Raw genomic sequence first — 16,993 nt, 5'->3', positions numbered from 1 at the left:
TACAGAGGTCCTCTCCCAGCTCTGGTCCCTTCTTTGCTGCCCCCAAACTTCAATGACCTCTCTCCTCTCCCCTTCTCGGGGTCTCATTCTCACTCACACTACCCTGCTCAGTCACAAATGATTCTCCTTGGCAGCTTAGACTTCTTTTCCTTTCATTTTGCACCGAAATCCCTTATATTCATATAAATATTTATCAATCTTATTTTACCTAGGCTCTCTTTTCTTTTTGAGACAGGATTTTGCTCTGACCCAGATTGGAGTGCAGTGGTGCAAAAAGGCTTACTGCAGCCTCCCCAACCTCCTGGGCTTAAGTAATCCTCCTGCCTCAGCCTCCCAAGTAGCTGGGACTACAGGTGCATGCCACCACACCCAAATAATTTTTTTTTTTTTTTTTTTTTTGAGACGCAGTTTCCCTTGTGTTGCCCAGGCTGGAGTGCAATGGCGTGATTTGGGCTCACTGCAACCTCTGCCTCCCAGGTTCAAGTGATTCTCCTGCCTCAGCCTCCCAAGTAGCCGGGATTACAGGCACCTGCCATCACACCCAGCTAATTTTGTACCTTTAGTAGAGATGGGGTTTCTCCATGTTGGTCAGGCTGGCCTCCAACTCCCAGCCTCAAGTGATCTGCCCACCTCGGCCTCCCAGAGTGTTGGAATTACAGGCGTGAGCCACCATGTCCGGCCTCCTTTTTATAAATAGAAAAATCTCACCGAGCTGCCCTGATTTTAACATGCCCCCCACTGACAATCCCTCTAGGTACCTGAGTTCTGAGTTCTAGGCCTGGCTCGGCCTCAGGCTCATTCTGAGACCTACGCACATTACCGCTTCTCTGGCCTCACTTTTTCTTATCTTACGATGGAGGGTTAGGAATCAAGGACCTGAAGATGCCAGGCAGGACAGCCGGGAAATGGAACACGCCCCTTGCCAGTGGCACTCGGAGGGTGAAAGAGTCAGTGTCGGGCTCAACATGAGGAGCCTCTTTCTGCCCCCAGCCCAGCAACCCATTTGAACGGATCTGGCATCCGGGAGAATTCTCGAATGAAGGGGAAGAGAGGAAGGGAAGAGCTGGGAAATACGCAAAGCGCCTTTTCCTCCACTTTCGGAGATGGTACGTGCGCGCTTCCACGCAGTGGCGGCTGCTGCGGCGGGCACGTCCCCTACGGGACCCACGCGGGGAGCGGACTGGCAGCGTCGCGCGTGGCGGCGGCGAGTGGGTCGTGCAAGCGACTGCGGGGTGGGAGTGGGGGCGCACGCGCGGGCGTGGGCGAGCGGGCCCCGGCCGTGCACACACACGGCGGGGGCAGGGGACAGATGCCGCAGTGCGTGCGCCGGAGCCCAAGTGCACAAACGCAAAGAGCCGGCGCGGTGCGCAGGGGCGGGCGCCCAGCGGGCTTGGCATGCGCGCCCCCGCCCGGGGCTATAAAAGCATCGCCACCTGCTGCCACTAGCCAAGCCGCGCGTCCAGTTGCTTGGAGAAGCCCATTCACAGCCTCCAGCTGCTGCTCGCTTCGACATGGACCCTGAGACCTGCCCCTGCCCTTCTGGTGAGCCCCCGCCGCCGCTGCCATCCTGCGGCACTGTGCGCCCTTGTACCTGCAAAAAAAACCCACGCCCCGCGCCTTCGCTCAAGGACACTTGGGGGAAGGGCTCCTGATTCCCTATTCTTCACCTCCTGAAAGGTGGGCATGCCTGTGTCGCGGAGAACAGGGAGACTTGGTGCCCCATCTCCTCGTGACAGGCGTGGGGACCCGAGTTTGTCCACATTAACCCTTCCTGTGGCGTCGCCCTCTCTAGGTGGCTCCTGCACCTGCGCGGACTCCTGCAAGTGCGAGGGTTGCAAATGCACCTCCTGCAAGAAGAGTGAGTGCGGGGACCCTTCCCCTCTGCCGCCGCCCCCTCTGGTCTGCGGAGTTGGTGTCTCACCACGCAGGATACGCAGGATACGGAGAGACCGCCAGGCCCCAATCCCGTGGTTTCTGACTCTTGCTGGAACAGAACCACCCGGGAAGACATTAAAATACAGATGCCCTTGCCCCACACCCAGGAATTGATGGCCTAGGCATGGAACGAGAGGTTTTTGTAAATTCCCGGAAGACTCCAATGGCAGCTGGGATTGAGGACTGCTACACTGGTCCAGTCTTTCCCTCCCCACCCCTCAAAACCCCCAAAACCTGGGGAAGCCATTAGGGAGGCTGGGGCTCAGCTCTGGAGTTCCGGTCCCTTGGCCTCTCTCAGGCCTTACAGATCCTCTCAGTTTGATCTCAGAATCTCCCCAGCTCACAGCAGTGTAATATGCATAGAGAGTAAGAGGTGGGAGGAAGGCTCCCTACTTCCCTAGGTATAAGACCAGGCACAGGTCCCCACCCCCTCCCCACGGCTTTCCTGGGCCCCCTACATCTGCGTCATATCTGCCCCTCCCAAGTTTATCCTTCAAGGCCCCTTTCAAGGTCGTTTACCCTGTGATGCTTTCTCCTTAAGGCCTAGTACCCACCTAACCTGAGCTTAAGCCCACCAGCCCCCAGGACTTCCTGGCATCCACCCAAGGGGCTCTGGTCTATTTCCTGGGTACCTCTCTCCTGTGGTGGTGCAGGATGCCACTGCTGCGACTTAGATGCTGAGTCAGAGCAGGTGCGAGACTAAGAAGGGGGCTGTGACCAGCCCTGGCTGAATGAACGAGGATGACTCCCCACCCAGCACCCTTCCCTCCCCTTTGATGGGGACGGATTTCGGGAGTGTGCATCAGACTGGTCATCTTCCATTTTATCTGCAGGCTGCTGCTCCTGCTGCCCTGCGGAGTGTGAGAAGTGTGCCAAGGACTGTGTGTGCAAAGGCGGAGAGGGGGCCGAGGCAGAGGCAGAGAAGTGCAGCTGCTGCGAGTGAGGAAGCACCCCTCCATGTGGAGCACGTGGAGATAGTGCCAGGTGGCTCAGTGCCACCTATGCCTGTGGTGAGGTGTGGCTGGTGTCCCCTTCCCCTGCTGACCTTAGGGGAGTGGCAATAAATCCCATGAACAGCATGAGCCAAGGACTGGTCTCTTCTTAAAGGGGGGAAGGATGCGGAGCAGTGGGGGGGCCTACTCCAAGGGAGCCACCCAGTTGAGTGAAACCCTGGCTGGGCGCGGTGGCTCACGCTTGTAATCCCAGCACTTTGGGAGGCTGAGGCAGGTGGATCACCTGAGGTCAGGAGTTCAAGGCCAGCCTGGCCAACATGGTGAAACCCTGTCTCTACTACAAATACAAAAATTAGCCGGGCGTGGTGGCAGGTGCCTGTAATCCCAGCTGCTCGGGAGGCTGAGGCAGAAGAATCACTTGAACCCAAGAGGTGGAGGTTGCAATGAGCTGAGATCACGACACTGCACTCCAGCCTGGGCGCAGAGCAGGACTCTGTCTCAAAAAAAAAAAGAAAAAAAAGAAAAAAAAAAAAGAAAGAAACACTGAGACTTGGCCACTGGTCTGTTTGCGACTGGGGTGGAGCCTGGGGGACAGAATGCATTCTCCTCCACCTTCAGATGGCACCCCACCCTCCTGCTAAGTCAAGTTCAAGTCTAGGGAAACAGGAGAGACCAGGCTCATCTAGGTTTGGCCCTCTCCAACCTCCTAACCTCACTTTCTTCATCTGTAGAATAGAGTTAGGGGGAGTTAAGGCCAGCCCCTAGCCTGTAGGGCCTGTGAATTTGGGGATTTTCTAGTTGCTCCTGCAAAGCTGTCTGTTTTCAGATTTATCAGAGGAATGTCCAGAAGGCCCAGGGGCTTGTCGTGGCTGACGGTCAGCTGCATTCCCAAGGTCAGCACCCCGAGTAGCCTGTTTCCCTAAAGCACATTGTTCAGTTCCCTTTTACATTTTCTCATTTGGCAGTTTGTCTCCAGCCCCTCCTGTCTTCAAGGGTTAATAAGAGCTTTTATCCACAATGGTTGTATCCAGTCCTTGGTGAAAGAGAACACTCAGGTTTACCTGGGTGAGCTAAGAAGGGAGAAATGAATTCTGAGAGACAAAAGTTTCGCAGTAAGAGGATATAATGCTGTGAACACATCACTTTTCCTCCACGTTAGTTTTTGCTGACAGTTAATTCAAAAGCTCACCAGGAGATACACACACACACACACACACACACACACACACAGGCTGAGTTTAGAAAAGGAGAATGCAGGGAAAGCCAAGCCAGCTTTGAAAAGGAACAACAAAGGGAGCTTTCTCCAACCTGGTAGCTCCATTTGTTTCCAAAGCTCTGGAAAATGGTGGAGGGTCAGGAATAGATCAATTGCACAGAGGACAGTCCAAAAACAAACCTCTGTGTTGCTAGAAACCAGTGGGAAAGTACACACTACTCAGTGAAAGGTGTTGGAACAGTTTGCATGTCTGGCTAATTTTTGTAGAGATGGGGTTTCACCATGTTGCCCAGGCTGGTCTTGAACACCTGAACTCAAGTGATCCACCAGCCTCGGCCTCCCAAAGTGCTGGGATTAGAGGCAGGGTTTTTTGTTTTGTTTTGTTTTTTCTCTCAGGCTGGAGTGCAGTGGTGCCATCAGGGCAGTGCAGTGTGGACCTCCAGGGCTCAACCAATCCTCCCACCTCAGCCTCCCGAGTAGCTGGGACTACAGATGCATCCCATCATGCCCAGCTAATTTTTTTTTTTTGGTAGAGGCTGGGTTTTGCCATGTTGCCAAGGCTATCAGTATGATTTTTAACTTCATTTTACAGATGGGGCAGTAGAGGTTGGGGAAATTTGCATGAGGACACACAGCTAGAGTGGTGTAGTATAGCCAGGATTTGAATACAGACTGTCTAACTGAAGGGTAGCCCCCTAAACTTAAGCATGCATTGTTTTCTTGCTTCTGGCTTGCCTTGTGTTACAAAAATCACAGAAAAAGAAGCAAAATCACCTCACATACACTAATATGGCTAGTATCAGCAATACAAAATAAAAAGTGTTGGCCAGAATATAGAGATATTGGAACCCATGTGCCTTGCTGGTAGGAATGTAGAATGATGCAGTGCTGTGGAAAACTGTAGTTCTCAAAGTTAAAAATAGAATTCCATATGACCCAGCAATTCCACTTCTAGGTATACCCCTAGAGAAGTGAAAGCAGAGTCTTGAAGCGGTATTCTTTTTTTTTTTTTTTTTTTTTTGAGACGGAGTCTTGCTCTGTCACCCAGGCTGGAGTGCAGTGGCCGGATCTCAGCTCACTGCAAGCTCCTCCTCTCGGGTTCATGCCATTCTCCTGCCTCAGCCTCCCGAGTAGCTGGGACTACAGGCACCCGCCACTTCGCCCGGCTAGTTTTTTGTATTTTTTAGTAGAGACGGGGTTTCACCGTATTAGCCAGGATGGTCTCGATCTCCTGACCTCGTGATCCGCCCGTCTCGGCCTCCCAAAGTGCTGGGATTACAGGCTTGAGCCACCGCGCCCGGCCTTGAAGCGGTATTCTTACACACATGTTCATAGGATTATTTATAATCGCCAAAAAGTGGAAGCAATCCAAGTGTCCAATGACAGATGAATAGATAAACAAAGCGTGTTATATACATACAAAGGAATATTATTCAACCTTAAAAAGCAAGGAAATTTGACATATGCTACAACATGAATGAACCTGGAGGACATCATGCTGAGTGAAACAAGCCAGTCACCCAAAGACAAATTCTGTGTGATTCCATGCGTATGAGACACCTAGAGCAGTTATAGTCTATCTACACAGAGACAGGTGCAAGTGTAGGATGGAAGTTGCCAGGGGCTGGAGGGAAGGATGATATGATTTGGCTCTGTCCCCACGTATCAGGCGAGGGACCTGGTGGGAGGTGATCAGATCATGGGGATGATTTCCCCCATGCTGTTCTCATGATAGTGAGTTCTCATGAGAGCTGATGGTTTTGAAAGTGTTTGGCAGTTCCTCCTCTGTTCTCTCTCTCTCCTGCCACCCTGTGCAGAAGGTGCTTGCTTCCCCTTTGCCTTCCATCATGATTGTTAGTTTCCTGAGGCCTCCCCAGCCATGCGGAACTGTGAGTCAGAAATCTGTTTTCTTTTTTTTTTTTTTTTTTTTTTTTTGAGACGGAGTCTCGCGCTGTGTCACCCAGGCGGGAGTGCAGTGGCGCGATCTCGGCTCACTGCAAGCTCCGCCTCCCAGGTTCAGGCCATTCTCCTGCCTCAGCCTCCGAGTAGCTGGGACTACAGGCGCCCGCCACCACGCCCGGCTAGTTTTTTGTATTTTTAGTAGAGACGGGGTTTCACCATGTTAGCCAGGATGGTCTCGATCTCCTGACCTCGTGATCCGCCCGCCTCGGCCTCCCAAAGTGCTGGGATTACAGGCTTGAGCCACCGCGCCCGGCAGAAATCTGTTTTCTTTACAAATTATCTAGTCTCAGGTAGTATCTTTATAGCAGTGTGAAAACAAACTAATACAAGGTGAAAATTGAGAGTTGTTTAATCAGTATAGAGTTTCAGTTTTGCAAGATGAAAAGGGTTCTGGAGATGGGTTGCAGACAATCTGAATGTACTTATCATTACTGAACTGCACATCTTTAAGATGGCAAATTTTATGTCATCGTATTTTACAATTTTAAACAATAAACAAAGATAAATGATGAAAGATAATAGTTTCTATTAATATACTGTGTGCTGTGGATTTAATTGTGTCCCCTCAACAAAATTCATGATGAAGCCCGAAGTCCCAATGCGGCTATATTTGGAGACAGGGTTTATAATGAGGTAATTTAGGTTAAATGAAGTTACAGGGGTGGGGCCCTCCAACTATAGGGTTAGTGTCCTTGTAGAAGAGTCACCAAGAGCTCACTTGCTCACTCTCTGTCCTCTTGTGCATGAAGAAGAGGTCACGTGAGTACACCTCTTCTTTGTGAAGATGGTGAGATGGGGGCGGCCTATGAGCCAGGACAAGAAACTGACCATGCTGGCACCTTGATCGTGAACTTCCAGCTTCCAGAACTGTGAAAATATAAATGTCTGTTGTAAGCTGCCCAGTCTACAGTATTTAGTTATAGCAGCCGGAGCTGAGTCATATAGTGTGTGTATATAGTAGTCCCCCTTTATCCACAGTTGCACTTTCCAGTTACCTATAATCAACCACAGTCCAAAAATATTACACACAATAAGATGTTATGAGACGAGAGAAAGGGAGATCACATTCATATAACTTTTATTACAGTATGTTGTTATAATTGTTCTATTATTTGTTAATCGCTTATTGTGCCTAATGTATAAATTAAATTTTATCATACCTATGTACACATAGGAAAAAACATAACATATATAGGGTTCAGTACTATCCACAGCTTCGGCATCCACTGGGGATCTTGAAGGTATCCCCTCTGGATAAGGGGTACTACTGTCTACATATATATGATCTTTTGTACACATACACACACATGTTTGACAAAAGATCAGTATATACAATATATAAATAGTTTCTATAAATAGATAAGAAACAGACAACAATTTAAAAATTAGGCAAAAGGCCGGGTGCAGTGGCTCCCGCCTGTAATTCCAGCACTTTGGGAGGCTGAGGCAGATGGATCACCTGAGGTCAGAAGTTCAAGCCAACATGGCAAAGCCCCATCTCTACTAAAAATACAAAAATTAGCCTAGTGTGGTGGTGGGCGCCCGTAATCCCAGCTACTTGGGAAGTTGAGGCAGGAGAATCACTTGAACCCAGGAGGTGAAAGTTACTGTCAGCCGAGATCATGCCATTGCACTCCAGCCTGTGAAGGGGTGGCCTGCCCCTCCACACCTGTGGGCGTTTCTCTTTAGGTGGAATGAGAGACTTGAGAAAAGAAATGAGACACAGAGACAAAGTATAGAGAAAGAAAAAGTGGGCCCAGGGGACCCACGCTCAGCATACAGAGGACCCGCGCCGGCACCAGTCTCTGAGTTCCCTCAGTATTTATTGATAATTATCTTTACCATCTTTAAGAAAAAGGGAAGTGGCAGGACAATAGGGTCATAGCAGGGAAAAGGTCAGCAGAAAAACATATGAATAAAGATCTCTGTGACATGAATAAGTTTAAGGAAAAGTGCTGTGCCTTGATATGCATATGCAAACATCTCCATAAACCTTTTCAGTGCATAAAGAGCAGCATTGCCGACAGCACGTCCCACCTCCAGCCCTAAGGCGGTTTTCTCCTATCTCAGTAAACAGAACACACAATCGGATTTTACACGGAGACGTTCCATTGCCCAGGGACGAGCAGGAGACAGATGCATTTCTCTGTCTCAACTGCCAAGAGGCCTTCTTTCCTCTTATACTAATCCTCCTCAGCACAGATCCTTCACAGGTGTCAGGCTGGGGGACGATCAGGTCTTTCCCTTCCCATGAGGCCATATTTCAGACTATTGCATGGGGAGAAACCTTGGACAATACCTAGCTTTCCTAGGCAGAGGTCCCTGCGACCTTCCGCAGTATATGTGTCCCTGGGTACTGGAGATTAAGAGAATGGCGATGACTTTTAACAAGCATACTGCCTTCGGGCACTTGTTTAACAAAGCACACCCTGCACAGCCCCAAATCCATTAAACTTTGAGTCACCACAGCACATGTCTCTTGCAAGGACAGGGTTGGGGATAGGGTCGCAGATTAACAGCATCTCAAATACAGAACAAAATGGAGTCTTTTATGTCTACTTCTTTCTGTATAGACACAGTAACAGTCTGATCTCTCTCTCTTTTCCCCACAAGCCTGGGCCACAGAGAGAGACTTCATCTCAAATAAAGAAAAAAAAATTAGGTAAAGGATATAACTAAGCAATTCATGGAAAAATAAACTTGAAAGGCTAAAGAACAAATGAAATAGAATGAATATTTTACTTCATTATATCAAGGAAATGGAAACTAAAATAACATTTTGTCATTCATTTGGCAAAATCATAAAAGGTTGTTATTTTTTATTAATAGTGATGGGTAGGGGACTGGTTACATACCTCCATCCCCTGATGGAGTGTAAATAGGTACAGCCACTTCGGGTATATACTTCATCCAGGATTGTATTATCATCTGTATCAGCAGAAGTCTCAAAACAAGCTAAATATCCTTTAGTAGAGAAGTAGACTTTAAAAATGATCATAATGGGCCAGGTGCGGTGGCTCGCACCTGTAATCCCAGCACTTTGGGAGGCCAAGCAGATGACATGGGGCCAGGAGTTTGAGACCAACCTGACCAATATGGCGAATCCCCATCTCTACTAAAAATACAAAAATTGGCCGGGCGCAGTGGCTCAAGCCTATAATCCCAGCATTTTGGGAGGCCTAGACGGGCGGATCATGAGGTCAGGAGATCGAGACTATCCTGGTTAACACGGTGAAACCCCATCTCTACTAAAAAATACAAAAAACTAGCCGGGTGAGGTGGTAGGTGCCTGTAGTCCCAGCAACTCGGGAGGCTGAGGCAGGAGAATGGCGTGAACCCGGGAGGCGGAGCTTGCAGTGAGCTGAGATCTGGCCACTGCACTCCAGCCTGGGCAACAGAGCAAGACTCCGTCTCAACAACAACAACAACAACAAAAAAATTAGCCAGGTGGTGGTGCATGCCTGTAATCCCAAGTACTCAGGTGGCTGAGGTAGGAGAATTGCTTGAACTCAGGAGGTAGAGGTTTCAGTGAGCCGAGATCTGCACTCCAGCCTGGGCAACAGCCTGTCTCAAAAAAAAAAAAAGAAAAAAAGATCATAATGAACATCTAATAGAACATCTATAATAGAAAGAAATGAAAATACATCTGATGTGTTTTAAGTCACCGGCCAACTTACCATCTACTGAAAAGCTGGTCGGGCTGTGGCTCAAGCCTGTAATCCCAGCACTTTGGGAGGCCTTGCATGCCATTCTACGAGGTCAGGAGATCGAGACCATCCTGGCTAATACATATGAAACCTCGCCTCTACTAAAAATACAAAAACTTAGCCGTACAGTGATGGCTCTCGTAGTCCCAGCTACTCGGGAGGCTGAGGTATGAGGGAATGGCTGAAGGGAGGAGCTTCTGGTGAGCTTTATGATCCGGCCACTGCACTCCAGCCTGGGTGACAGAGCGAGACTCCGTCTCAAAAAAAAAAAAAAAAAAAAAAAGCTGTAGAACAGTGCATATCATATAATGCTATACAATACATATAGTATAATGCTAATTATGTATGTAAAAAGAGAATTAAAAACTCCACATTTGTGTATAGAAAGGAAATGGGATTTTCCAGGAGAATCAAGGGGGTCTTTAGCTTTACATATATTAATGTTCACTTCTGTTTGGCTAATTTTTAAGTACGCAAGTGAATAGTACCACTTACCTTTTTTTCACTCAACAATATGTCTTGGCCAGGCATGGTGGCTCACGCCTATAACCCCAGTACTTTGAGAAGACAAGGTGGGAGAACCACCTGAGCCTAGGAGTTCAAGACCAGCCTGGGCAACAGAGTGAGAAGTGGGACCCTGTCTTTCCAAAAAAATTAAAAATGAGCCAGGCCCCGGGCACGGTGGCTCAAACCTGTAATCCCAGCACTTTGGGAGGCGGAGGCGGGTGGATCACAAGTTCAGGAGATCGAGACCATCCTGAATAACACGGTGAAACCTCAGCTCTACTGCAAATACAAAAAATTAGCCAGGCGCAGTGGCTGGCGCCTGTAGTCCTAACTACTTGGGAGGCTGAGGCAGCAGAATGGTGTGAACCCGGGAGGCGGAGCTTGCAGTGAGCCGAGATCGCGCCACTACACTCCAACCGGGGCAACAGAGCAAGACTCCATCTCAAAAAAAATAAATAAATAATAAATAAAAAAAGATGAGCCACGCATGGTGGCACACATCTGCAGTCCTAGCTACTTGGGAGGCTGAAGTGGGAGGAACACTTGAGGGAGTTTGAGAGAGCAGTGAACTATGATCATGCCATTGCACTCCAGCCTGGGCAACATAGCACAACCCTGTCTCAAAAAAAAAAAAAAAAAAAAAAAAAGACAGAGAGAGAAAGAAAAAAAGAAAGAAAAAGAAAATGTCTTGACAATTTTTCCATGTTAGGAGAGAAAGATCTAATAACTGCTACAGAAAACATCATGGAATGGTTATATCATAGTTCATTCTGCAACTATCTTACAAACTAATGGAGGGACATTTAGGTGGCTTCCACTTGTTTCAATATGCAGACTGTGCACCTGTGCCAGTGAGTTTCTCTGAGTTATAAGCTGAGATGTGTAATCACTGGAGCACAGGAAATAGCCCTTATTACTTTTCATGTATCCTGCCAGACAGCCCTCCACTGAGGCTATTTCAATTTGCATTCCACCTGCAGTGTCTGAGAATTTTCAATGCTTTATCTCTTCATCAGCCCTAGGTGTTAACCTTACATTTTGTCGACCTGGTGGGTGAAAAATGACATCCTAGGTTCTAAATTGCATCTTTTCTTTTAGTAATGAGGTTAAGCATTTTCCTACTGGTTTATTAGTTGTCATTTTCTGTGAACTGCTATTTCATGTTCTTCGTTCTTTCCATGTTCAGTTATTTGTCATTTTCTTATTGATTTGTAGAAGCTCTTTATATATTTTGGTCACTGATCCTTTGTCTTCCATCTGCTTTTTGTTTTTCAGAAAGTTTTCAAAGTTTCTGGCCTCCTTGTGATATTCTTTTATTTTTTAACACTCTTATCAATGTACAGTTTACATGTCATAAAATTCACCCATTGTAAGGGTGCAATCCAATGATACTAGCAAATTTTTAGACTTGTGCAACCATCTCCACAATCCAGTTTTAGAGCATTTCCATCATCCAAAAGTTCCCTTGTGCCTATTTGTAGTTAACCCCTGCTCCCACCCCTACCCCTAGGCAACCACTGACTTGCCTTCTGTTTCTATAGGTTTGCCTTTTCTAGACATTTTATATAAATGGAATCATACAATATGTAGTCTTTTGCATTTGGCTTCTTTCACTTAACATAACGTTTTTGAGATTCGTTCCGCTTTGTTGTATGTATTAGTAATTCGTTCTTCCTTTACATTACTGAGTAGTGTTTAGATATTGCATTTTGTTTATCCATTCACCAATTGATGGGCTTTTGGGTTGCTGTCATTTTTTGCTATTTTGGATGATAGCTATGTTTATAAATGGCTGTAAACATTTATGCATGAGTCTTTGTGTGGATATATACATATATGTATATTTTCGAGATGGGGGTCTTGCTATGTTGCCACGGCTGGCCTTGAATTCCTGGGTTCAATTGATCTTCGTACTTCAGCCTTCTGAGTAGCTGGGACTACAGGTGCTTGCCTCTGTGCTCTACTTTGCCATATATTTTTATTTCTCTTGGGTTGATATCTAGGAGTGGAATTACTGGGTCATATGGTACTTCTGTGTTTAACTTTTGAAGAAATTGCCAAATTGCTTTCCAAAGTGGCTATACCACTTAACATTTCCACCAGCAATGCATAAGTATTTCAATTTCTGCGCATTCTTACAAACACTTTTTGTTGTCCGTCTTTTTTATGATAGCCATTCTAGCAAGTATAAAGTAGTCTCTCACTGTCGTTTATTTTTATTTATTTATTTATTTGAGACGGAGTCTTGTTCTGTCACCAGGCTGGAGTGCAGTGGCACGATCTTGGCTCACTGCAACTGCCACCTCCCAGGTTCAAACCATTCTCCTGCCTGAGCCTCCCAAGCAGCTGGGGTTACAGGCGTGTGCCACCATGCCCAGCTAATTTTTATTTTGTTTTAGTTTTGCCAGGATGATCTCGATCTCTTAACCTTGTGATCCGTCTGCCTTGGCCTCCCAAAGTGCTGGGATTACAGGTGTGAGCCACCACGCCTGGCCTCACTGTGGTTTTAATTTGCATTTCCCTAGTGACTCATGATGTTAAACATCTTTTCATGTGCTTATTAGCCATTCATGTATTTTCTTTGGTGACATATCTATTAGAAGGTTTTGCCCATTTTTTTCTCTTTTTTATTGTGGTAAAATATATATAACATAAAATGTACCATTTTTAAGTGTACAGTGCTGTGGCTTTCATTACATTTACATTGTTGTGAACCGTCACTATCGTCCATCTCCAGAACTTTTCCATCTTGCCAATCTGAAACTCTATCCATAAAACACTAACTCCACCCCCGCCCCACCCCCACCACCACCCAGGCCTGGGGCCACCTTTTTACTATCTGTCTCTGTGGATTTGACTATGCTACTTACTTCATATAAACTGGGATCATACAGTATTTGTCCTTTTGTGTCTGGCTTATTTCATTTAGCATAATTTTTTTTTTTTTTTTGAGATGGAGTCTTGCTCTATCACCCAGGCTGGAGTGTAATGGCATGATCTCGGCTCACTGCAACCTCCACCTCCCGGGTTCAAGCAATTCTCCTGCCTCAGCCTCCCAAGTAGCTGGGACAATAGGTGCCCATCACCACTCCGGCTAATTTTTGTGTTTTTAGTAGAGATAGGGTTTCACCATATTGGCCAGGCTGGTCTCGAACTCCTGACCTCGTGATCTGCCCACCTCAGCCTCCCAAAGTGCTCACATTACAGGTGTGAGCCACTGCGCCTGGTCATCATGTTTTTAAGGTTCATTTACTTTGTAAGATGTGTTAAAATTTCATTCCTTCTTAAGGCCGAATAAATTTTCCATTGCATGTCTATGCCATATTTTGTTTATTCATTCATCAATGGACATTCAGGCTGTTTCCACCTTTTGGCTATCATGTGTAATACTGCTATGAATGTTGTTATACAAATATCTGTTTGAGTCCCTGCTTTCAATTATTTTCGGTATGCATTTTTGCCAGTTTATTTTTATTTTTATTTTTGAGACAGAGTCTCGCTGTTGTTCAGGCTTGAGTGCAGTGGCATGATCTTGGCTCACTGCAACCTCTGCCTCGTGGACTCAAGCAATTCTTGTGACTCAGCCTCCCGAGTAGCTGGAACCACAGGTGCACGCCACCACACCTGGCTCATATGTATTTGTTTTTGAGACAGAGTCTGGCTCTGTTGCCTAGGCTGGAGTGCAGTGACACAATCTTGGCTCACTGCAACCTCCACCTCCTGGGTTCAAGTGATTCTCTTGCCTCAGTCTTCTGAGTAGCTAGGATTACAGGCGTGCACCACCACACCTGGCTAATTTTTGTATTTTTAGTAAAGATGGGGTTTTGCCATGTTGGCCAGGCTGATCTCAAACCCCCGACCTCAAGTGATCTACCCACCTCAACCTCCCAAAGTGTTGGGATTACAAACGTTGCCCTTTTTAAAATTCCATTGTTTGTATTATTGAATTGTAAGAGTTCTTTATATATTCTGGATACCAGTCCTTAATCAGATATATGCTTTGTAAATATTTTCTCCCAGTCTTCTGGGACTGTCTTCTGATTTTATTGATGATGTCTTTGAAGCACAAAACTTCTTAATTTTAAGAAAGTCCAATTCATCAGTTTTTTCCTTGATAAATTGTGATTATGGTATCATATCTAAGACCTCTTTGTTTAACCTAAGGTCATAAAGATTTCTCCTATGCTTTCTTCTAGGTGTTCTATGTTCTATAGTTTTAACTCTTAAATTTAAATCTATGATCCATTTTGAGTTAATTTTCGTGTATAATGTGAGGTAAAAATCTAATTTCTTTTTTTTTTTTTTTTGCATGTGGATATCCAGTCGTCTCAGTATCATTAGTTTAAACATCTACCCTTTCTCTATTGAATTGTTTTGAGACCTTCATCAAAAATCAACTGACCATACATGTGATTTCCTTTTAGACTTTCGATCCTTTTCCATCGATCTATGCCTGTCCTGGTACCAGTACCACACAGCCTTGATTACTGTGGCTTACTGTAACTTTTGAAATTGGATAGTGTGAGTCCTCCAACTTTGCTCTTCTACTGGTTGGGTTCTTCTTTATCTTCTGCCATTCAGCCTTTTAATGACATTTTTTGGCTTTGCATGGGATCGAGCACACACAGGAGACGTATATATCCACTGAGTCTGCATCTCAACCCAGCCCTCCACACGGTTTCATCACAAAAATATTTATGGATGCCCAAAAGTCACCATGCCCTCTGCTGGTCACTGGGGATACATGAAAAGAAACGGTCTCTGCTTTTCAGGGAACTCACAGACTGATGGGGAGGATAAGACTGTTGCAAGAGGCCGGGCGCGGTGGCTCAAGCCTGTAATCCCAGCACTTTGGGAGGCCGAGACGGGCGGATCACGAGGTCAGGAGATCGAGACCATCCTGGCTAACACAGTGAAACCTCGTCTCTACTAAAAATACAAAAAAAAAACTTAGCCGGGCGAGGTCGCAGGCGCCTGTAGTCCCAGCTACTCGGGAGGCTGAGGCAGGAGAATGGCGTGAACCCGGGAGGCGGAGCTTGCAGTGAGCTGAGATCCGGCCACTGCACTCCAGCCTGGGTGACAGAGCGAGACTCCGTCTCAAAAAAAAAAAAAAAAAAAAAAAGACTGTTGCAAGAACAACCTGATTGGAATCCTGGATGCTTTAGAGCTGGAAGAGAAGTCCAGGCCAAGGCACGTAGGCTGTGCCCATTTGATAGATGGGAAGACTGCGGCTCAGGGAGGGAGGGAAGGTGCAACTCAAAATCTCTGGGTGCTTTAAGAAGGGAGAGATGGTCAGGCGCAGTGGCTCATGCCTGTAATCCTGGCACTTTGGGCGGCCAAGGCAGGAGGATCATTTGAGGCCAGGACTTTGAGAACAGTCTGAGCAACATAGTGAGACTTCTGTCTCTACGAAAATTTTCTTAAAATTAGCTGAGCATGCTAGGGCATGTCTGTGGTCCAGCTACCCGGGAGATTGAGGCAAGAGGATTGCTTGAGTCTGGGAGGTTGACGCCACAGTAAACTGTGACAGAGCCACTGCACTCCAGCCTGGGTGATAGAGTAAGACCCTGTCTCAGGAAAAAAAAAAAAGAAAAATAGAAGGGAGAGATGCCATCACATTGAGGGCTCAGTAAAGACTCCTTGGAGGAGGGGGCGTTTGGAGGATGGTAGAAGAGGAGCAAAAACCTGGAGTGTGTGTTTGGAGAAGGGTGTGGCATGGCAGGGTCCGATCCAACAGCAGAAGCACAGGGCTTGGGGAGAGGTAAGACAGAGAAGGAAAGTTGAGGCCAGATGGGTGAGGAAGGGATGATGCAGCAGGATTTTAGCTTCTCCCTGAATGCAGGTTTTCCAAGCTGGCTCTCCACAAGTCAGGCCTCGCCCTTCACAGAGCCTCCTTCCAGCTCCTGGCAGGATCAAATTCTCTCCATTCCTCTGCATTATTAAGCACCCACCATGAGCCGGGCGCAGTGCCAGGTGCCAGAGCTAGGACGACGAATGCAGCACACACAGCCCACAGCCTCGTGGGGAGACAAGGATTAAACAAAAAGCCACACACAGTACCGGCTGCTGGGAGAGGCTGAGGGACAGAAGGCCAACCTCTCAGGCTCTGGAGCTCCAATGCCTGGTGTGGCCCTTTCTTAGTGAGTGACTGGCAGTGTTACTTAACCTCTCTGAGCCTCGGTTTCTCCCTCTGTCAAATATGGATAATAACAGTCCCCATCTTATAGGGCCGTCGAAAGGACTGAGTTCACATGTGCCAAGAATTGAACAGCTGGCACAGGATATGTGATGTAGAAAAGTGTTAGCAGGTTGGGTGTGGTGAGTCACACCTGTAAGCCTAATGCTTTGGGAGGCTGAGGCAAGAGCATCACTTGCGGCCAGGAGTTCAAGACCAGCCTGGGCAACATAGCAAGATCCCATCTCTATTAAAAATAAATAAAAAGAAAAGTGTTAGCTTCTTTCTTACTGGCAACTGTAATTGCAATAAGTCCTACAAAGAAGGGATGTGCTTGCTGATAACAGATGGATTTGGCCTATTTGGGGTTCCAGGAAGGCTTTCCTGAGCAAATTGCCTTTAAACTGAGACCCACCAGATGAAGGAGACAGAGGGTTAAGGAGAGCATCCAAGACAAAGGAAACAGCACTTGCAAAGAGTCTGACGTCACACATGTATCAGCACCTTTGCCCAGTGGTAGCTAGGCTTTGAAGATGGT

The 16,993-nt window shown here is 46.9% G+C and overlaps 1 protein-coding gene across 1 annotated transcript; it reads left to right on the top strand.

Annotated features, from left to right (window-relative positions):
* The first annotated feature begins 1,195 nt into the window (after positions 1–1,195).
* MT3 (metallothionein 3) lies at positions 1,196–3,017 on the top strand. Its single transcript, XM_009196469.3, has 3 exons — positions 1,196–1,542; positions 1,793–1,858; positions 2,769–3,017. The coding sequence occupies exons 1-3, from the start codon at positions 1,512–1,514 to the stop codon at positions 2,876–2,878; spliced, it is 207 nt and encodes a 68-aa protein (XP_009194733.1). The 5' UTR covers positions 1,196–1,511; the 3' UTR covers positions 2,879–3,017.
* Positions 3,018–16,993: the final 13,976 nt, after the last annotated feature.

This window comes from Papio anubis, chromosome 18 (genome assembly GCF_008728515.1).
Source record: "Papio anubis isolate 15944 chromosome 18, Panubis1.0, whole genome shotgun sequence".
Taxonomy (NCBI): Eukaryota; Metazoa; Chordata; class Mammalia; order Primates; family Cercopithecidae; genus Papio; species Papio anubis.
The sequence above is the reverse complement of the archived record's forward strand: the minus strand, read 5'-3'. Positions and strand labels throughout refer to the sequence as shown.